This window comes from Crocuta crocuta, unplaced genomic scaffold, assembly GCF_008692635.1.
Source record: "Crocuta crocuta isolate KB4526 unplaced genomic scaffold, BGI_CrCroc_1.0 scaffold345, whole genome shotgun sequence".
Lineage (NCBI taxonomy): Eukaryota > Metazoa > Chordata > Mammalia > Carnivora > Hyaenidae > Crocuta > Crocuta crocuta.
In genome coordinates this window covers 131,267-154,314 of record NW_027527574.1, presented here as the reverse complement: position 1 = coordinate 154,314, position 23,048 = coordinate 131,267, and the positions used below count along the sequence as shown (strand labels likewise).

The following is a 23,048-nucleotide window of genomic DNA, read 5'->3' as shown; positions in this document are numbered from 1 at the left end:
TCTACAACTCTGCCCAGCCTTATTATTTACATGTTTTACCTCATTTAATACTCACACAAACCCTAAGAGGCAGATATTATTAGTATTTTCTATTTACTCTTACTCCCATTTCACAGATGAAAAAGGCTGAGACTAGCTTAAATGACTTGATTACGGTCACAAAGCTAGCAAACGCAGAGCCAAGACTGGAGCCATGCTCATAAGTGCTAATGCTGTCACAGCTAGTGGGGTTGCCAGTAAGGTGTTTTTAAATTCATTTGTTAAGTCACAAATCCCATGTACACACTTTTAATAACATTCTCACCTGTTCCACTTGGTGAATTACTGGTTGGCATAAATACCATTTTGTTTTTCTTGTCCAGTAGAAATTATTATTGAATACAATTGAAGCTTAGAGTAAAAATCACCCGTCTGCTATCAGGCCAGTTCAGAATAGGCACAAAGTTTGGGGACACGGGAAGTAGAAGTGGCAAGTGGCATCTGGCTGGGAATGAATGACCCACTCTTTTGTAGCTTCTCCAGAGAAAGAAACATAAGGAATTCTCATCTCACATTTCCATCTCCCATTGCTCTCTTACCCTCCATTGGCGTAGATAATGGAGTATTATGGATTCCTCATTGGTCATTACTTAACTCCATAGCTGAATTTGTCTCATTTTCTCTAGATGACAATGAAATATCTAGCAGCACTAGAGTTAATACATTTGTAAGAAGAATTCTTTTTCAAGAACAGTGTGTTCAACATATTTTTTTCCTACAACCCTGAATCTTTTCTTGCTACTGCTGCAAATTTGCTGTCTACCAGCAACTTTTAGTAAATGCAAGGGAAAGAGCATAAAAAATGCCGTTTGTTAGGTTTTCCACTGAAACATCTAGTAGGGAAAAATGTTTATATAATTTTTGGATAAAATGAAATAGGGGAATGGGGCGCTTTGGTGGCTTAGTCGGTTAAGCATCCGACTTTCGCTTAGGTCATGATCTCGCGGTTCGTGGGTTTGAGCCCCGCGTCGGGCTCTGTGCTGACTGCCAGCTCAGAGCCTGGAGCCTGTTTCAGCCTGTGACTCCCTCTCTCTCTGACCCTCCCCTGCTCATGCTGTCTCTCTCTCTCTCTCTCCTAGAAATAAATAAAAAACATTTTTAAAAAATGAAATAGGGGGAGAGAGATAGGTCCTTCTGGTAAATTACAGTGCTCTCTGTTTCCATCTTAATCATGATCACAGTATAATGTCGTCATTATGAGCATGGTCCCTAGAGTCACATTGCCAGACTCCAAACCCTGGTCCTGCCACTTCTAATTCTGTGACATTTACCTGGGTTACTTCACCTCTCTTGTTTCTCAGTTTCCTCACCTGCAACATAAGGATATACTAGCATCTAACTCATAGAGTGGTTGTGAGCATTAAATGGATCAACATGCAAAAAATACTTCCAACTATGTCTGCCATACTGTTCTCCCTCAATAAATGCTGGTGAATAGTAAAGAATAACAGAAGTATGATTTGCTGTGTTTATGCAAGGATTATGCATAATCCCTGCTGCCATTGCTGACTTATCAGATCATAGACAAGTCTCTCAGCATCCCACTTTGTGAAATGAACATGATATTTATTAATATAGCCTGTTGATGAAAATTCCAGTGGAATAGTAAAGAGATAATGGTTTATTGGTCCTTATTATCGTACTGCGAATGATTTAACTATATATTTTTCCTAAATTTAATTAAACATATTCATTTTCCCTATGAGCTTATATTAGCTTACAGCAGAGTGACTGTTTATTATGTTCATTTTATATGTTTATAGTATCACAGATATTACCAAAATAAGCATTTTCCTTTTAAAATATTATATAAATAATCATTAATACTTGTTACAAGGTTGCAGAGCCAAAATTACTTTTTAATTGTTTATTATAATAGATTATATAGAAACAGAAAACTACTATCCAGACAATCTTTAGAATCTTCAGAACTGGTTTTGAAAAATACCAGAAAGACCAGCAAATGAGGAGTCAGACATTCTGCCTTCTGGTTGTGGCTTTGTCACCAGCTCTTTGGTCTCAGACAAGTCGTTAAATCTTGTTCATTTTCCTCCACAACATTGTCACAGGATGCCGTTGTTCAAATCTTGATGGACAGTGGGACAGGTGGTACCAAAGGAGCCAGAACTTGGGGCTTAGCCTGCATGGTGACATTGTCAGGCAGCCTCTTGGCACTGAGGTGGGAGAAAGGTTCGGATAAGAGTGCTGTCTTTGAAATCATACAGCCTGGGTTCAAGTCCTTTCTTGTTCACTTACCTCTTGAATAACCTTGGCCAGTTGGCTTTATTTCTCTGTGCCTCGGTTTTCTCACCTTTAAAAAGAGATAAGAAGAAGAAGAAGAATGCCTACTCATGAGTGTTGGGAAGATTAAGTTACTTAGTATGTGTAGTCATTTTTAAAAATTTTTTTAACATTCATTTTTGAGAAACAGAGAGACAGAGTATGAGTGGGGGAGGGGCAGAGAAAGAGGGAGACACAGAATCTGAAGCAGGCTCCAGGATCTGAGCTGTCAGCACAGAGTCCAATGCAGGGCTAAAACCCACAGACCATGAGATCTGAGCTGAAGTCCGATGCTTAACCAACTGAGCCACTCAGGCACACCAAGTCTTAAGAACAATCTGTAACATATCCAGCAAATGGTTTTGGAGCACCTATTGCCAGGCCCATTGTTTTGCTGTTGGAGTATGTCAACAGCAAAACAAAGATCTTTGTCCTCATGCAGCATCCATCCCATTGGAAAAAGATAGACGTGGAGATTAAACATAGTAAGTGAGTTAGATAGTATGTTAGACAGTAATAAGCGCTATATAGAAAAGAAATAAAGTAGTAAAGAATGATTCAGGCGTGTCAAAGCAAGTGGTGGGTAGGGGAAATTTTAAATAGCTGATCAGAGAAGTCCTCGTTGAGAAGTTGACATTTGAAGAAAGATTGGGAACAGATGAGAGATTTAGTTAGCTATTCAGATATTTGATGGAAGTACCTTCCAAGCAGAGGGAAAGGTCAAGGCCAAAGCTCCAGGGCACCAAGCCTAAGCCTTGGAGGCTTGGGGCCAGTGAGGCCAAGGAGAAGCAAAAGGGGAGCAAAGTAACAGGAACCAAAGTCAGAGAGATTAGGGGTGGTCTTATTATAAAGTGAGGTGTATTTTCTTCTGAGTCAAAGTGGGGGTCTTTGCAGGCAGAGGAACACAAAATAAATACTCAGTACTAACTATTATTAGCTATTATAATTAGCTCATATGATGAACAAACAGCAGCTGGTAACAGACAAAGCTATAACCAGACAAGCATAAGGTTAACATGTAGAATGTCAGACACTGGGCTGCAGTAGGTACCCTGTAGGTGAGTGGAGAACTCTGGGAGGGGTGCCAGCAGGTAGTAAGCTTGTAAGTGAGGGTCTAAGTCTGCACAGTCATGCTCAGGGGTATCCAGCAGCAAGAATATCACAGGGAACAAGAACAAAATGAGCAGGAGATGAAGTCCAAAAAACCCAGTTCAAATCTCTTCTTCTTCTCTAACCCTAGGATTGTGCGTACCAGAACAAGTTACTCAACCTCTCTGCCTTAAGTTGTCTCATTTGTGCAATATTAATAGTTATCTCAGAGGGCTCTGTGAATATAAAACACTCTGCATATGTAGCTTTTGCTCAATAAGTGGTAGTGACTTCCATTGGCAAGGGACAAACGCCAAGCCACAGGGACTGAGACTTAGGAGTGGCACTCCTGACAAGAGCATACTGAGGCAACAAGATAGATCTCCAAGTTTGCAGTAAGTAGGACCCAACCAGCACCAAGACAGAGATGTAGGTAAGAACAAGGCAGGGATGCTGCTCCAGGGTCTGGGACACAGGTCAAGGCACATGGAAAAAGCCCAGTCACCTTAATAGAGGTTAAACCAGAATATTATCTGTGGCAGACTTATGTGATAGCAAGCTTCTGCCCTGATAGACCAGGGACAGGGATGGTCCCCAGGGACTGGGGCAGGTCACAGTTGCTAAATGAGGGGACCCCAGCATGGAGAATGGCAGGGCTCAGGAAGCAGAGAAACTAGCACGTCATTATGGAAATTATCTCTACCATTGCTTCTGGGCTCTATAATTCTCCATTTCAGAGTATTGATAAATAATTTGAAAATGCCAAATATAATGGCAATTTTCTAGTTTATCATATAAAACCTAAAGCTTACTATAAGAATGCTAGCAGCAATTTGTTTTGCCATTTTATTTTCAGCTCATACGTTATTTCAGAGCTGATCAAAGGCATTGGTTGCAAAGTATAAAATAAATCACACTTCTAAATAAACCACTAAAGAGTGTTAAATTGATTTAAGTGATTTTAGGAATATTAATATTTAAAACATCTCTGTCCCAAGCCTCTTTATGACTACCTATCGCAATAATAACTACCATTTCATTCTACCATTCTTCATCTTATAATATTACATAGTAAACTGTGTAAAAACATTATTTTTTAGCACTGGAATTGAAATGTAGGATTTTGGCTATTTATTTATGTTTAAATATCTTGAATTTTATTCAGTCAATAAAAGTATACTCGATTAATGCATTTATTATACTCTTTGCCTAGGTTGAGGTGAACAGAGTGCAGTGTTTGTTTTTTATTATTAAAGAAAACTTTGCCTTCCACTCACATTCCTTTGCAGTAAATCTGATTTTAAGCAGAATGTATTTCAGGATTCGTCCCAGTCTTGAGAAATTTTCTCACTTCACCATCTTGCATCTTTGGCTTATCTGACAATATTGTTAAAATTGCATCCATGATTTCCATAGATTTTTTTTAATACATAGGGAATGGAGAGTATCTGCAGTGCTAAATGGAGTATCAACGGATGTCCCTCAGTAGGAGGGAGGGTCTGGGCAGGAAAGCATCCCATGCATGCACTTTGGTGTTAGAGTCACCTAGGCTGCACAGTTTGACAGCCAGCTCTGTGAGTGAGGACACACTGGTGATAAAAGCAGCCAGACATCTGGATCACAGTGTACATATTCAAAGGCATTTCTGAACTGTTCGCACATTTGTACTCACCCGTCCCCAGCCTTGCCCAGGGCTCGCTCATCATTTTCTTCTCTCCCTCTGCCTGTCTTCGTCTTTCTTTTGTACTTCGGCAACCTCCCTTTTCCTCTCCAAGTCACCTCCATCTGCTTATGTGTCAGCGTGGCCCTCCTGCCACACGGCTGGCTGAGGAATCCAGTAGCCCTCCCCGCCTCTGCTCAGCACCACCACATGCCTGTCACTGCTCAGCGCTCTGCGCCACACTGGCTTGTTTTGTCAATAACCATTTATTTGTTGCTGGAATAGTAGCAGCCATTACATCTGACCTCCCTGTTTCATCAATTATGGATAGATTATTGGATGTGAACATCTGCAAAAGCTTGCTGTTGAACCCACCTCCTGGCTGGGATTAGATAAAGTACTAAACTGTTGTTTATTGTCAGGCCAAAACTCTACTGGGAAGGCAGGGAATTCCAAGAGTGGCAGAGCCCCATCGGAAGCACCAAAAATCGTTTCGTATTGCCAGTTTCCCCAAAGATTCCAACCATTTATTATTTACACTTATTACTAGTTGTTATAACCTACTTGATAAAAGCTCTTGGCAGGCATCGCCTTTCCAGTCATGGCTGCATCTGTCAGAATGGAAATGACTCATAAATTGTTTTCTTGCCTCTTCTATCACGGCGAAAGGGTAATAGATGAAGCTTCCTGTGTGAGCGAGCATTCGGAGGAAGACTTTCCTACCATGTTTTATTTTAAAGAAACGTGTTCACCCAGCTTGATATGAAAGCATTACACTGTGGATCTAAATTAGGGTTTACCGAGTTAACCAGAATAATGGCCTGTGGTGGAAAGGATGTCAGACTGTACAGAGAGAATATGCTCAATATGTTTTTCAAGGCTTTCACGGATTTCTGAGAAAAGGGAAGCAGAATGAAATTTTATTGAATCCTGCCTTCAATGAGGAAGAAATCTAGTAAGAGGGATTATGAATAGACGATGGCTCTACCTCCAGGGGAAAGACAAATCTCCAAGCAGGAATTGGTTCATGCAGAAATATAGAAATTTTCACAGTGTTAGTGTTTATTAAAACCTTCGGGATAATATAGAACACACTTTGATCCTTTCCTGTGAACCCAGAAACTGTTATGTTCCAAGTGGTCCAATGAAGGAAGATTGGTAGGTCGCCACTTCAGGGGAAGCTGAGGAACTCAGTTTGTCACTGAGCTAGTGACTTTTCACTGCTTACCTGTCTGTCTTAGCTTGTTACTTGGGAAGATAGTAGCTATATATGTGTCTCATCAATCTAGATTTTAAAAGAAGGAGAAAAAATATTTTATACTCCCTCCACAGATAGGAAGAATTATTACTCAAGACACCATGACTAATCTAACAATTTCACCCTCAGATTTGCTCGTCCTCAATGAGCATAATGGGCTCATAATGGAAATTTACTCATTTGGGAATATGATTAGATGCAACAAGCACACATTTAGTAGGGGTTCTTACATCATTTTGAAATGTCATTTAAGCCCTCCTTTAGGAATTTGGCCTGTTTGCTGATACTTGAATTCTCCAGGACTGGCTGTTAACTGAAAACTTTCCTCTACTTTCCATTTATCATTGTTACAATGTGCCATATTGTTTTTCCTTTATTGAATGCAAAACATATAAAATATAATGCAATGTATTAATTAATATATAATAAGCTGTTGTGGGTATTATATGTAATATATATTAATATTATCTAATAATTTATAGTAAGAGCTTATTTTTCTTTAAGGAAAATAACTATGTATAGTATTTTTATAAATATATAATTATAAATACATTACTAATATAATTATAGTATTATTATATATAGCAGCTCATTATATAGCTTTCCACAGGTACCTCACTACCAGTACTTTCCAAGGACTCTTCCATATTCATTCAACAATATTCAACATTAACATAAAAGCAGGAACTAAGGGTATAATGGAGAGCAAAACAGATATAGTTCTTGTTCTCGTGGCACTTAGGATATAAATGGAGAGAGACAAATATTAATAAGTAGATACACATGATGCTGTGGTAAGTGCTGGAATAGCACAAGGAAGTGTTGTGTGTGCATCCAGGGAGTGGAAGAGTCAGGAGTGAAATAAGAAAGAGCAGTGCAGGCAGAGGGAGGTAGAGGTGGACAGCACTGGGCTCATTCCTACTAGTGAAAAGTCTGTATGACTGGAGACCCACACATTCCAGCAAGACATAAGTGTTGACATCTCTGCACTGGCAAAGTGAGTGACGATACGTGTGTGGTCAGATTAGGCTTGACTGGCACTTCATGTGATTCAGTTTGCCACCACCATCTTTAGTCTCCATAAATAACAGACAACTGAAATTACTGGTAATGTTATCATAGTTATAATGGAATCATGTGTCACAATCACTTTTCATCCTCATATAAACATAACCAAATGGAGTTTGAGAATTTCCTAGTTTAAAAAAAAAAACAAAAAATTTTTTTTTTCATTCAAAATCTTTTCTGAAAATGAAAACTCTAATCATTTTAGATAATCCATTTTGCTGGTGGATTGCCACGGAAGGCATCAACATGTACCGTCTTTCTCTGGTGAACATGGAGGAGGGAAGGCCTGGAAGCTCTTCACTCACATTAGCTCAAGAGAGCCCTTTTATCTCGCAGTATTTCTCAGTTTTATTCTGAAGAGATTCATTCAGATTGCCTCAAGTAAGGGAAGTGATTGTAAAGATTCCTGATAGGCAGATGCATCCTATCCCATGAATACTTGGGATCCACAGATAGTTGGGGTTCACAGATTGAAAGATTCTTGGGAACCAGAGGACTCAGAACCAAAGGGGCTGAGTTTTCTTGTCCCCTTAGCAGCAGCAGTCTGTTGGATTCACTGTATTGATATAATTCAATCACTCTCTTGATGTTCATTTATCTTGGAGCATCTCTGCACTTCTGCCATTACCAGCTGCTCAATGGGTCTGAGTTTCCTAAGGTGGAACTAACTAAGCACTATAGTCTTCCACCAAGTAGAACTTTTTATGTCAGGCCACCTCATAGATTTCTGGACTGCCTTTGTTCAAGGGCCTTCTGGCAAAATATAAAACAAAGCTTCCAATGGATTTTCCTAGAAAGAAATTAAGGCAGGGAAAATTTTTGTTGAAGGGGCTATAACTCACATTATGATTGGGATGTACAGGACAAATATTTATATGGTTTCTGATTCATACTATAGAAAATAATTGAGAATTAGAATTAAAATTCTTCGGGGCGCCTGGGTGGCTTAGTCGGTTAAGCGTCCGACTTTCGCTTAGGTCATGATCTCGCGGTTCGTGGGTTCGGGCCCCGCGTCGGGCTCTGTGCTGACTGCCAGCTCGGAGCCTGGAGCCTATTTCAGAGTCTGTGTCTCCCTCTCTCTCTGACCCTCCCCTGCTCGCGCTGTTTCTCTCTCTCTCTCCTAGAAATAAATAAAACATTAAAAAAAATTAAAATAAATAAATAAATAAAATAAAATAAAATTCTTCATAAATATGTCTCATTAAAATAGTACAAAGCAATAATGATTGATTTATAAATGGCAGTTTTGGGGCACCTGGATGGCTCAGGTGGTTAAGCATCCAACTTCGGCTCAGATCATGACCTCTCAGTTCATGAGTTCGAGCCCTGCCCGGGCTCTGTTCTGACAGCCTGGAGCCTGCTTTGGATTCTGTGTCTCCCTCTCTTTCTGCCTCTCCCCTGCTCATGCTCTGTCTCTGTCTCAGTCTGTCTCTCTAGAAAAAATACACATTAAAAATTATTTTTTAAGAAATGGCAGTTTTGAACAATATGTTCCAATTTATGATTCAGGGAATTTTTTTATTTTATTTTATCTTAAAGTTTATTTTGAGAAAGAGAGAGAGAGAGAATTCCAAGGAGGTTCTGCACTGTCAGCATGGAGCCCGCTGCAGGGCATGAACTCATGAACTGTGAAATAATGACCTGAGCCAAAACTAAGTGTCAGATGCTTAACCAACTGAGCCACCATGTGCCCCACAAAAGCTTTCTTTTTAACTGCCAGTGGAATTCTGTCTCATTATTTTGGGGGTTGAGAGTCATCTGTATATTGGACGTCTAGAGAGAGAGAGTTTTAGGTAAAAGAGGATTCTTGGAAATTTCTTGAGATTTATTTCTATTTTTATAGCTTTTGAAAATGCAATGTGAACTCCTAGCATGTAAGAGATTAACTAAGAATTCTAATTTAGTTTACGTAATTTAAAGATAACCTGGAATTTTCATCAAATTCCTAAAAATTTTAGGTGGTAAAATAAAACTCTCCTATTTTTGAAGAGCACTGGTTATTACATTTATAACAATGACTATTTAATATGAACCAAAAACATTGTAGAGTCAGCTCTCCTTGCTATCAGCTATTCTAGTATAGGGACATTCTTTAAAAAGCAATTCATAAAGCATATGTAGTATAAATGAAAGGGAAGCATAAAAATAACATTTCAATTGAATGAAAGGAATCATCATTTTGTTTCTTGTAAAAATTTTTTAAACTAATAAAATTAAACTTATCAAGAATTTTTAAAAAATTTTCTTTATTGTTTTACTTATTTTTGAGACAGAGACAGAGCATGAGTGGGGAAGGGGTAGAGAGAGAGGGAGACACAGAATCCAAAGCAGGCTCCAGACTCTGAGCTGTCAATACAGAGCCTACACGGGGCTCAAGCCCACAAACCGTGAAATTATGACCTGAGCTGAAGTTGGACACGTAACCAACTGAGCCACCCAGGTGCCCCTCTTAGGGATTTTAAAGCTAAGGATAAATTATTGAAAACAATCAGAGCCTTTCTTAAATTACTAAGTATATCAATGTAGAGTTCTGAACTCTAACTAATATTTTTGGAAGAGAGAATTATAGATCATTTGGTCCCACCCCATTATCTTCCAAACTTGAGTACTAAAGCTCAAGGTAACCAAGTGACCTGTCCAAAGTAACACACCGAGATAACAGCAGAAAAGAAACTGGAACTCATATCTTTTAACATTCAGTCCTTTCTGCACTAGACCATGTAGCCTTCATGTTATGTGTTGGGCAATGTAAACAATGTGTGACAGTTACTCTTAATGATGAGTAGTGCATTTCAGGAAGACAGAGTACATACTCCAAATGGTCAATATAAATAGTAAGGCTAGACTGTTCCTAACTTACGAATATAGTGTCAGCAGAATGCAAAATATTTAACTACTTTTGTGTGTTATAGTTTACAGAGATGCCTACTCACTTGTCCTTGTCCTCAGTGTTGATTCAATATAACATATTTGTAGAAAAGGATGTCAGATACTATGACTTTGCAAAAAAAAATGTATAATAGCCTTTAAATGATATGAGAGCAGTTCTGTCTACTGCCATTTTTACCATCTTTTGCCGTCTGATTGCTGGCTCCAGTAAAGTACTCTGAATGTTGTTATGGTCCAGTCTGGTCCTCAGCCTGTTACTGCAGTGCTTGTCAGAATTCATTAGCCACTGATTTCTTTGACTAATGTTGCAGTTGATTGTCTGAATCATGTTCAGACACTGTAAATGAGGCAGAAACATCCTTTCTGCTCACCAACTGTGAAATGGCTAAAGGGGGTTAGATTGCCAGAAATCAGAATAAATGTATTTCCGATAAGATTTGACATTGATTTCAAGCTCAAGATGGCAAACTTGATTTTTTATTTCTATATTTCTTATTGCACAAGAGTACATCTGTATCATTGCCTTTTTCTCCTCAAAGTAATGCACTCTGTTGAGCACAGAGCCAAACTTTTGTTATGAAATGGCATAATTTTGGGTATGTGTAGGAGATGTATAAGAAAATATTAGCTGTACTATCTTTTTATAGTGGGCAATGAGAAGAGGTATTACCCTAGGTAACAGACCATAACTTCTTCTCTACACCATACCTGATGGATACCTCTTTGCAGTTTCACTGACATTTTTGGTCTAGATGGGTTTATTTAAACTCTTCTAGAACGCAGACAAAACTAAGAAGGAAACGTTCAAATGTGGCTAAACTGTTGGGTTTACATTATTACTCATCTCAGAGTCTCCTGGATGACTCTATATGTTTGGAGGCTTTCAAGAGAGCAAACTGCTATCTTCAGGACTGTCACGTGGAATAGGGATGGACTTCTTTTGCATTGTCCCACAAAACACAACCATGACGAGCAGATAGGAGTTACAGATTTTGCTGAACTTAACCAATAGTTTCCTCACTTAACTCTCCAGTGACAGAGTGGCCAGCTTCACAAGGGGATGGTTTCCAATTGTGAGAATGGTTGAGGTGAAGGCTAAATCAGGAATCTTAACATCATCCCTGTTCACATTTAGGCTGGATCATTCTTTGTTATGGGGCATGGGGGGGCGGGCTTCCCTGTGCATTTGCAGGGTACCTAGCAGCATCCTTAGTTTCTTCTCACTAGATGACAATAACAACCTTCCCAATTATGACAACATCACATATCTCCAGACACTGCCAAATATCCCTTAGGGGGCAAAATCACCCCTGTTTGAGACCACTTTAGCTATGTAAGATAAGTATTTGGGGAAATTAAACAGTTGCTTTATTCAAATCTTTAGGAGGTATTAATACCTCATCTTATTGGAACTTCATAACATCCCTTCAAGGTAGACTTTATTCATTTCCATTTTCTACCTGAGGAAATAGGCTCAGAGAGTGTAAGTGACTTGACACATGTCACTCAGCTCAATAGTAGACCTGTGTGACTTGAGAGCCTATGTTATTTGAAGAAAATGTGAACACCCAGAGGGAGATTTGATTAATTATCCCATAAGGCTCCTCCAAAGCCTGGTCTATGCCCTCAGAGGAGGAGTCCCTACTGATTTCAAATATTGAATTAACTAAGTAAGAGAGCAGTGTAGGGGCGGGTGGTAAGTGAAAAAAGAAATTATATACAAAAAAAATACAAAAATATGAAGCAAAAGGATTATAGCTCTTTGAAACTTTTGTAAAATTACAAAATTTTCATCTCAAATGGACTAGATGTTAGAACTTATTTTATGTGGTGTTTTTTTTTCCCTAGAGTTAACAATGATAGATAGGGTCACCAACCGGAGCATGGGGACCCATTTAAATTTCATGTCACTGATCTGTATTAGTTTGAGTGGTGCATGCTCAGTGCTATGCCAGAGGGAGAAGAGAAGAGTATTTCCTCTCCTTTCCCTAGACACAGGAACAACTATGCATTAACATTTTTGAAAACTGCATAATAGGAATCAAGGCAGGAACTGCACCATCTTGGATGTGACATATTTTAACCAAAGAGGTTGAGCAGCACAACAGAAAACAGAAAGACAAATACTATGAATAAAAAAAGTCCTGCAAAAGACTACATTTATGTGCATGTAGAATAAAGAATGAAAGTGAATAACCCACTACCTTCAAAGCAACAATCAAATTCCTCCACTGTAATCAAAAAGAAAAATTGCAACTTGGAAGTTTATCACTTAATGCCATCAGTTAAAACTGTGATTACTTAGTCCATATTATCACAAAACCTTCTATGTGTGAGCCTTAAAGCAGACTTTTTATTGGGCATTGTTACTTCTGTGTACTCTGGCAAAGCTTTTTCCTCATTGTATCACTCATTCCCTTCCCCAAACCTTTGTTCAAGCGGCCCTCCTCCTCCCCACTGATCCAATCCCATCATTCCCTTAAAATGCAGGTTGAATTTCTCTTCCTATCGGGAGCCTTTTCAGTTCTTCATTGCTTCTACACTAAAATTCACTCATTTATTTATTTTATTACAGGTTTTCTCCCCGTCTCCTAGATACAGTGTAGACTGCACAGGGGCAAGGATTTTATATTATTTGCTGCTGTACCTAGAACAAGGCTTGACCCATAGAAAACACTCAGTTTTTGTTTAATGAATTAATGCCTTCAAACTAGATTTTTAGCCCTTTATGCAGACTTACAGCACTATATAATATCAATGTCTGTAAGTCTTATTGCCTTAGTAAGGTCTTTAAGAGCAGGGATATATCTATATTACATATGTAGACATGTAATATACCCTGTGTACATAAAATATATGTATATCATTTTATCTTGCAGTCACATTGAATGATCTGATAGAATGTACTAGAAGAGAGCTTCGCATAATACTTTCTTTATGAAGGATGAGCATTATGAGGAAAGTGATAATGAGAGGGAGTTACCTTTTCAGGTATCAGTGACTTAGGAACACCTGATTTTCACATCTGCTGGTGCACATTTCCCTCTATCTTTTTTTCATCTCTTCCATACTACTTTGATAAAGAGACTGTGGGGAAGTGTGTGACGCTTCTAGAAAGCCTGAGGTGGGGTGCCTGGGTGTCTCAGTCAGTTATGCATCCGACTTCAGCTCAAGTCATGATCTCAGTTTGTGGGTTCGAACTCCGCATCAGGCTCTGTGCTGACAGCTAGCTCAGAGCCTGGAAGCTGTCTTCAGATTCTGTGTCTCCCTCTCCCTCTGACCCTCCCCTGCTCATTCTATCTCTATCTCTCTCTCAAAAATAAATAAAACATTAAAAAAAATTTAGAAAACCTGAGGTATAGAAGTAGACCCCAAAAAGAGGTTATAAAAATCAGTACCTGCTTAATGAATCATATCATAAGACTGAATTTCAATAAAGAGCTAACCTTTCTTTTTCATTTTATAACCTTTATCCCCAATAATCTTGCCACACACTATCTGAATTGTTTCATTTCACTTCGTTAGACCTCATAAAACTCTACTCAGAAGAAGTGATTTTTGGCTAGCAAGCATCCTCTTTTTAAAACTATAACTTTGGGGCACATAGGTGGCTCAATTGGTTCAGCATCCGACTGGCTCAGGTCATGATATTGCAGTGTGAGTTTGAGCCCTTCACTGGGCTCTGTGCTGCCAGCTCACCGCCTGGAGCCTGCTTCAGATTCTGTCTCCATCTCTCTCTGCCCCTCCCCTCCCCTTTCTCTTTCCCCTCCCCCCCTTTCTTTCTGCCCCTCTGCTACCTCGCTTTAAAATAAATAAACATTAAAATTTAAAAACAAAGCAAAACAAAACTACAACTTCTTCTGACAGAGTCATTCACACCTAAGTATGAACTAGTTTATTCAACTACTGTCCTTGTGTCACTTAGTTGAGGAAATGTCCCTGGTGAAATACATACGGGGTTAGGGAGATGTGCCAAAAGGGAACAGATCAGCTGCCAAGTTATTTCAGAATTTTTCCTAAGGCAGACCTTTCTTTTACTCAATGAAAAAAGAAACAAAAAATTCCCACCTCTCTTCTTTCTCCTCCAAGCAGTAAACATACTAAAAATGAAAGGGTAACATGAGGGATCATTCGAGTGACAGAACTTTTCTATATCTTAACTATGGTGGTGGTTATTACATGGATAGATGCATATGATAAAATAGCCTAAAATTAACACCCACACGCGGGCGCGCGCACACACACACACACACACACACACACACACACACAGGAGTGCAAGTAGAACTTGTGAAATCTGAATAAGATGGGTCAATTTAATCAATGTCAGTTTCCTGGTTGTGGAACTGTACAGTAGTTATGCAAGATGTTGCCATTGGGGAAAGCCACGTGAAGGGTATATGAGAGTGCTCTACAATTGCATGTGAATCTACAACTATCTCAAAATATATAAGGTTTTAAAACAAACTAACTTGAGCAGTGTTTTCTTATAACAGCTGGCTGGGCCGAGGGGCAGGGAGAGGATTCCATCTAATTTGGGAGAGTTAGGCCAGTTCTGAAAGTTCTTTCTGTTTTAATGTTGTCTGAGATAAGGGGACTGTAAAAGAGGAATTGCAAGGGGATGTGGAATGAGAAAATAGAAGAAGACAAGAAATGGGGGTCAGTATAAAATAGATCATTTTCTTTTGTTCCAAGGCACCCTCATAACTGGAAACCCTAAACATTTAAAGATTATATAGAACAATTGGGTGTTTGATATTAATAGACCTAATAATGACTTCTTATATATCTGCCCTTAATAGTACCAAAGCTCAGGGAGCTCACCTCCCTCCTTTTCTCCTCTCTCTTACTCTCTCCCACTCACTTTGTTGACAGGTGACAATCTTGACTTAAATCCCATGTTCTCTCAAAGGGTATTGCAGCAAGAGAAATTAATGACCCTTAAAATTTTATCTTACAGCAAACAATTCTTCAAAGAATTTGTAGCATATTGCCAACCTGATTCTTTTGCACATTCTCATTTTTTATGCTAAGTATTCTACCAGTTTTGTTTTTAAGTGACCAATAGAAATAATCTCATTTTAAGAACTTGGATTTTATCTGAAAATGCTTTTTAAAGTAAATCAGTTTTATTCTAGTGGGAAGATGAGGCCCATTGCCTTTAAAACTTCAAGTGAAATAGTTTTCAAAGCTTCATCTCCATTATGAACTCAAGTTATTGGAGCTTTTTAGGTAGCTATGTAGTGCTCAAATTTTATGAGGTGTTTGAACTGATTTTCCAACTTTGATAACTTTGTAATCATGCACAGTTTGGTGTTCATTGAAATTTACCTAGTAATGTGATTAATCAGGTTTCCTTTGTCTTTTGATAAAGGTTTATTAAGTTCATAGTAAATAAAGGTTAAAGATACATAATTTGGACACTTGGGTAGCTCAATTGGTTAAGCGTCTGACTTCAGCTCAGGTCGTGATCTCACGGTTCGTGGGTTTGAGCCCCGTGTTGGGCTCTGTGCTGATGGCTCAGAGCTGGAAACTGCTTCGGATTCTGTGTCTCCTCTCTCTCTCTCTCTCTCTCTCTCTCTCTCTGCTCCTCCCCTGCTTGCACTCTGTCTCTCTCCCTCAGAAATAAACATTAAAAAAAATTTTTTTAAAGATACGTAATGAATTTTCAGTTCCTCAAAAGAGTTTGCATTTGAGAGTCTTCATTCTCTCCTCTTATCTTCAACTTGTGATGATAGAATTTAACCTGGATTTGTTTCCAGCATATTGCATGCCAAAGGGATATTCAATCAAGTACAGTTGATCCCTCAGATTTCCACAGTGTATTTTCTCACTTGAAGTTTTGAAGTATTCTTTGTAAAAGACTCCACTATTTGCCTAATAATTCAAATTGATTAATGTTTATCCATTTGTAAATTATACCTTGCCTACTTTAATTAAAAAGCAGGTAAAGTAGCTTACCAGAAGATCAATATAAAACACCTTTATTTTCTACACAATATTTAATTTCATGTTATTTTCCCACTTTTATGAGCTTTTCCTCTTTATGTTAACAACGTCCCTCCTACACCCCTTAGACTGAACTGTATGATTCCCCAATGTGCTGAGTTTTGCCTTGTGTTCTTGAGATCCACCTGTTTGTATTGACTGTCTCCCCCTAGAGTACACACCCCTGAGGAGCAGAGGTCCTGCCTGATTTAGATGGGTTCCTCCAAGGCACTTTCTAGGTCTTCAGTTTGGACTTCGTGTCACTCATTGTTTCCCTACTGGGCCAATAATGAACTATATGCTTCCTACTGCCTATGTATTTCCTGTTTTTAGGTAAAGTGTTTAAGCTAATATATGAACTCTCTCAAGACGCAAATTAAAATGTCGTCAGCACTGAAATATTTACCTATCATTTCTTGAACACTTACCCTCCTGTCTAGGGGGTAAAGAGTCACACCCCCAAGGTAATAGGTGCCTGTGGACTTACTGTACTTCTTCAGGTGACCAAAGGCATGGGAGAGTGTGTAGTAGAAGTGTGGTGTAAGCCTGCCTTCAGCCATTGCTAATTTACACAGCACATCAACCCAAACTTCTGTACCACAAGACTATAAACGCCTTCAGGGCTGCAAGCATGTTCCCTTCTAACAAGATTTCCTAGGGTCTAACATAGCAGCTGGTACACAGTAACAATATTTGTTTAATAAGCAGATTGTTTTTGGCAAGAAATATAATAATATTCAATCATAAAGTTCTAGAATGTCATATAAAAATATATTGACCAAAAAGACACTAGAAGGCCTCTTCCTAAATATTTTGGTATTTGGATTCAATAAGGTGTCTTATAGATTTACAAAATTCATGAGTTCTGCCCCTTAACTCAGAAAAGTCTATGTCAAATCATATCAGATTTAATGTAGCTGTTGTCAGGTATGCAAGACAAAGTGAAAAGAATACTCTTGGATTATACAAGGCATATTAAGAAGCTTAAAAATAAGAATTAAAATTTTTAACTTTGCAGGTTTAAAACACTGGGTCAATATGTATCAGTAAGTTTTAATGTCAGTGTTATATCAAGCAATCACTTATAAACCACACATACACACACAAACAAGCAAATGTTATGAGGTATCATAATGGCCTCATTGAAATTATTTCCCAAATGTTAACTTTAAGAAGAAAGTAAAGTCAAATATCAATGCTGCCTCTAATACTTAAATCTTCAAAGCTGCCTAATTTACGCAGTAGCGTACAGTGCGTATTTATGTCCTCCCTCACCCTGACTCTCTCTCCAAATGCTGTCAAATGACTTTCACTAATTCCATCTTAGAAAATGTGCAAAAAGGATTTCCATAGAGGTCTTTGGAGATTTCCTGTGTCCTCATGTGTGTAATAGGTTAGGTCAAGTAACAATGAAGGAAAAAGAAAGAATCGGAATTTTGTTTTACAGATTTTCCTCCTTCTGGCCATTGAGAGAAAAAGAATAAAAAGAAAATTATACCATAAAGATGATGTCAGTATTAAATTAAATTAAGGTCACATGCTTGTCTATGGCAGCCATAATCTTTTGATTATTGAAGAGATTATTGATAATGAAGTACAGTTTTAAGAAATATTTTTAGTGTATACTGAATACATGTTCAAACTGTGAGATGCGCATCTAATAAAATGTTAGATTTAGAAATTGCCTAGCACCTAAATTCATGCTTTACAAAACTGATATTTATAGAAAGAAAAGTAATAGTTAAGCTACCACAGTAGAATATTGTAATCTGCCTTACATTACCTTAGATAATAGTACCATATGTTTAAAATGATGTTGTAAACCATTCAATTATTTATTCACACCTAAGCTATATAAATTGGAAAATTTTGGATTGTGCAGGAAAAGAATTATTTTTACAAAAGTAAGACCTCACTGTCATGGCTTAAAGAGTTTGCTATGAAACAAGTTATGCTATAGATAAAAATAAACCAAGCCAACATGAATTTTTAATAAACGAAAAAATATTTTATAGAGACATTAAAAACAACTATTAATTTTGATATTTTCTGTTATGAAATGAAAACATCAGTGAATCTGGCCATGCTGTATATTTAACACATATTTCTTTTCCTGATAGGTCCTTAACACTTACAGTAAAATCTCCACAGAACTGGAAGATGATCTCAGCCTGGGGAGAGCCTATGAAGCAATAGCCAAGGTCCTGCAGTGGTAAGTTAGCACATCCTTGTCTTGCTGTCACTGTGAATTCACTCAGCTGTGAAAGACTTAAATTGTTTGAGGTCTGTCGCTTTCCATTACTGCCTGCTTAAATTTTAAGCAGTGCCCTTCTTAAGTGACCCTTTCATTGTAAGTTATTTTAAGCCAATGTGGTATCTTAAAATATGCACCTAAACTCTCCTTTGTCTATTCCTCCTTTGTACTATTTTATTTTTGATTTTCTATAAGTTTAGTGATGACCTTGAATGAGAGGGGAAAATCAGGTCACATCTCACAGGTTAAAAAAGCAGAGAGCACAGAAATATATAGTACGCTTCAGTAACTGTGACTCGTCATAACCTTTTGAGATCTCTTCTTTGAGGAAAGTTTTCATTTGTGTTTCAGTCTTGCTTTTTCCTTTAAGACATCTGTCTTTGAGCACACATATCTGGATAAACAACTGAATGCAAAAACAATATTCCCAAAATCTCATTTAAAACAGAAAATGTAATAAAAGTATACCTGAATGACTTCTGATACAAATTTTTCCATGGAAAACGTATGATTTGCCCTTCACCCATTTTTTTAAAAAATATTTTTATTTATTTCTAGGAGAGAGAGACAGCGTGAGCAGGGGAGGGTCAGAGAGAGAGGGAGATACAGACTCTGAAATAGGCTCCAGGCTCTGAGCTGGCAGTCAGCACAGAGCCCGACGCGGGGCTCGAACCCACGAACCGCGAGATCATGACCTAAGCGAAAGTCGGACGCTTAACAGACTAAGCCACCCAGGTGCCCCCTTTTTCTTATTTTTTAAATTTTTTTAGCCCTTCACTCATTTTATTGTGATTGTTGTGTACACTCCATTTAATTATTTCATTGTGTCATAATGTTATGTTTGAGTCAAGATAAAATAAGAAAAGTTATCCAAATTAAGACTGTGGTTTTGGGTATCTTATATTATACCCAAGATCTGGCTTTTTAATAATGGTAGTAGTAGTAGTAATAGTAGTTAGTAGTTGTAGTAAGACAAAGAAGAGAAAGAAGAGATACAGATTGTGTCAAGTTCTAATTTCTATATTTCAGCTGCAAACACATACAAGGTAGTGTTTTAAAAAGATAAAATTGTTATTTAAGAGGTATTTAAGGGATGCTCTGGTGGCTCAGTTGGTTAAGCATCCAACTCTTGATTTTGGCTCAGGTCATGATCTCACAGTTCGCAGGATCAAGCCCCATGTGGGCTCTGCACTGACAGCCTGCTTAAGATTCCCTCTCCCTCTCTCTCTGCCCCTCCTCTGCTTACACATGCATTCTCTGTCTCTGTCTCTGTCTCTGTCTCTCTCTCTAAAAATAAACATTTTTTTAAAAAGGCATTTAAAAGATTAAACGCCCAGGGAACTGAAAGTACATCCTCATTATATAATTACCATTGCTAGTGTAAGAATCATTAATTATTAAATAAATAATTAAATATTAAAATACCAATGTCAATGAAATGAAACGTACCCTACAAAATACCAAAGAAAAGGCATACAGCCGTGACTGAATACATGGTTAGGGACACAGACATATTTATAAGGAAAATAAGGATATTTACTCCAGGAAGGCAGGGCCAGCCATGAATAAAGCAAGCAACCCATGAATATTGTGGTTCTTCCAAGTAGAGATCGGTAACTAGCCCATGGAAAACCAACCCAGCTGTCCCTTAAAGTTGTACTTTCCACATAACAACTCGAAGGAGGTAGGTGTTTGGACACAAAGAAGACATTCGTAAGTTTTTGGTTTAATGTCTATTTGTAACACACCAACTCTGTGCCATTTGGTGCAGTTCATTTTGATTATTAAAATTACAGTAAAATCTTGGTTTGTGAGCATAATTCATTCCAGAGACATGCTTGTAATCCAACACACTTGTATATCAAAGCAAATTTCAAGAACAGTTGGATCAGTTGTAATCATGTGATATCCGGCATCAGGAACTACTCATATTACAAGACCTCACTCATTGATCAAGTTAAAATTTATTAGGAATGTTTGTTCGTCTTGCAGAACACTCACAGAAGGAGTTACTCGCAATCCAAGGTTGTACTCTACCTGACTCTGCTGTTAACACTGCCCAGAATCAGTAGAAAATGGTTGGAAGTTTTTGTCTTGCTTTGTAGTAGCAGACCTGACCTAAGCCTGTACAGTTAAATAAACTCATCCCTTAACATGTTTATAAAATAATTTTTATAAAACAACATATGTTCTAACATAACTAAAGAGATAAAACACCAGGGGAAAAATATTTCATTTTATAAACAGATACTGAGCACTCCCTATGTCATAAATGTTGTCCTTTGGTTACTGATAGTCTTATTTTTTAAACTTCTAGATAAATGAGGTTACCTTAAAATAATTCTTTTTTTAAATGTTTTTATTTATTTCTGAGAGAGATTGAGAATGTGAGCAGGGGAGGGTCAGAGAGAGAGGGAGATACAGAATCTGAAGTAGGCTTCAGGCTCTGAGCTAGCTGTCAGCACAGAGCCCGATGCGGGGCTCGAACCCACGAACTGTGGGATCATGACCTGAGCTGAAGTCAGACGCTTAACCGGCTAAGCCACCCAGGTGCCCCAAAATAATTCTTACCTGTAAAAAACAGGCATCTTGCTTGGAATATTTTAGTCTCTGGTCAAGGATTTGAATTCCTGGTCCATACAGTAAAAGCTAAGGGGAGAGGTGAACAATTATCTGGTAAATATTGGCAACAACAACAGACAGACAATTTAATGTTTTAATTTGACTGCTTAAGTGTTTTTTGGAGTTCAGATGGGGAACAGTATAGAGCTATTTTGATATACCGTAAAGTAGCGTGTGTCTTTGGAAGGAATGGGGACAATTCTATTTCTACAGTCTTAACAGTCTAGGAACCTGCCTCAGGGCAAACATGTAATAGGCAGGAAGATTGATCCCCACCTCACTTTTGTACCAAATGAAACAAATTCAACTCACAAAAATTCCTGTCTACTACTAAGTAACAATGAAGATGTCAATGATTTGTATGGTAGACATGGGTTCTTAGTATTCTGATGTTGTACAATACACAAAAGAGTACAGGAGATGCTTCTTATGGGACTGTAAAGTAGAAGTACCCCAGGGATGCTGCAAGCCTTCCAATCCACATCTGCCATTTTGCAGCATTACTGGTAGTTAAGGAGTAGCACTCAGGGGAGTGTAAGCCTCAGCATATTCTTTTACCACTTATGTAAAATAATTCAAGAAAGAGATTTTTCAAAAACAAAAGTCCTTTTCAGGTAGACAACATATCTTAGATATCTAAGAAGCCTTATTAAATCAAGTCCACTGATTACTAAAAATGCATTCATATAGATTTTGTGGTTATTTTAAAAAATTTTCCCTTTAAGAGCTCAGTGTTCTTTGATACACTGACACACACACACACACACATACACTCACACTCACACACACATCTATCTCTTTCATAGTCCCAAACTGCCTTCAGATTTGCAGCAACATGCAAGAAATGTAGAACAACCAAAATAGAGGAAATTATGGCAGTGGCGGCAGAAAAATAAAGCAGGCTGCATATGAAGCTTTGCATTTTCTCTAAATATCTTTTTCCTAACCTGTGCAATTGCACAAGTTTCACTAATGGTAGCCCTATCTCTATAAATATATTTTATCTCTTTAAAAGAAATGGAAGAGGATAGCCATGACTATCATAAGTGTGTGTCTAAAGCTATCAGCTGAGTGTGCATGAAAGGTGAATAATCTTTAAGGCTAGAAGCTTCTAAAATGCTTATAAGAATTTATACTGAGCGTTCAATTGAAAAACACACCACATTCTCTCAAGACTACGGACTTGGTAATACAGAGTTGTCCATTTGGTAATACTAGACCCAGCCATGCCATTAGAGTTATTGATGAAGGTTTTAATAGTGAAGAGGGTGTGTTATTTTTGCTGTTGTTCTGAATAGTATTAATTGCACAAGGGGTTAAGGGGTGTAACAGAAAATAAGCATTACCATGTCTTCCTCTCCAACACTTGGAAAAGGGGGTGGAGGGCTGATATTCTAAAAGAATAACAATTGCCTATGACACAGCTATAAAAGCCAGAATTATGGTGCATAAAACAGAGTGAGTTGAGATGTTACCAAGTAAATATTATTATTACACAGACAGACAGTTTGAGTAAATACAGAGAGCAAAATTCCTCAATTTTCTTTACAGCAGTTTTTTTGACCTCATTTACTGAAATAACTCATTTTACTGAAATGCCACAACTCTCCAAATAATCAGGATGACTTTTGAAAAGAATCTAGGGGGAAGAAAATCACAAAGATGAGAATTATTCAAGACACATTGGTCACAACTAGCCTACCTCTGGGTTTATTCCATACTCATTGTAAATTTTCTTGCAAACTCAGGTTAAATCATTTCCTAGAAAACTTTCCACGGTGGAGATCTTTCAATCAATCAGTACAAAGTTTCAAGTGTGAAAATTACCTTTCTGGTATAGCTGGAAATTAATTTCTTTAGCTTGAGAGAAATGACATGCCCTAGTAATTTTCATATATTCT

General features: G+C 37.9%; 1 protein-coding gene across 4 annotated transcripts in view; it reads left to right on the top strand.

The window, feature by feature from the left end:
* The window catches only part of TTC29 (tetratricopeptide repeat domain 29), a 402,902-nt gene that overhangs the window by 277,370 nt on the left and 102,484 nt on the right, over positions 1 to 23,048 (top strand). For all 4 annotated transcript variants that reach the window (XM_077770635.1, XM_077770617.1, XM_077770624.1 and 1 more), the window contains one exon: positions 18,392 to 18,483. In XM_077770635.1, the coding sequence (XP_077626761.1) occupies positions 18,392 to 18,483 (92 nt within the window). The remainder of the gene's footprint in view (positions 1 to 18,391; positions 18,484 to 23,048) is intronic.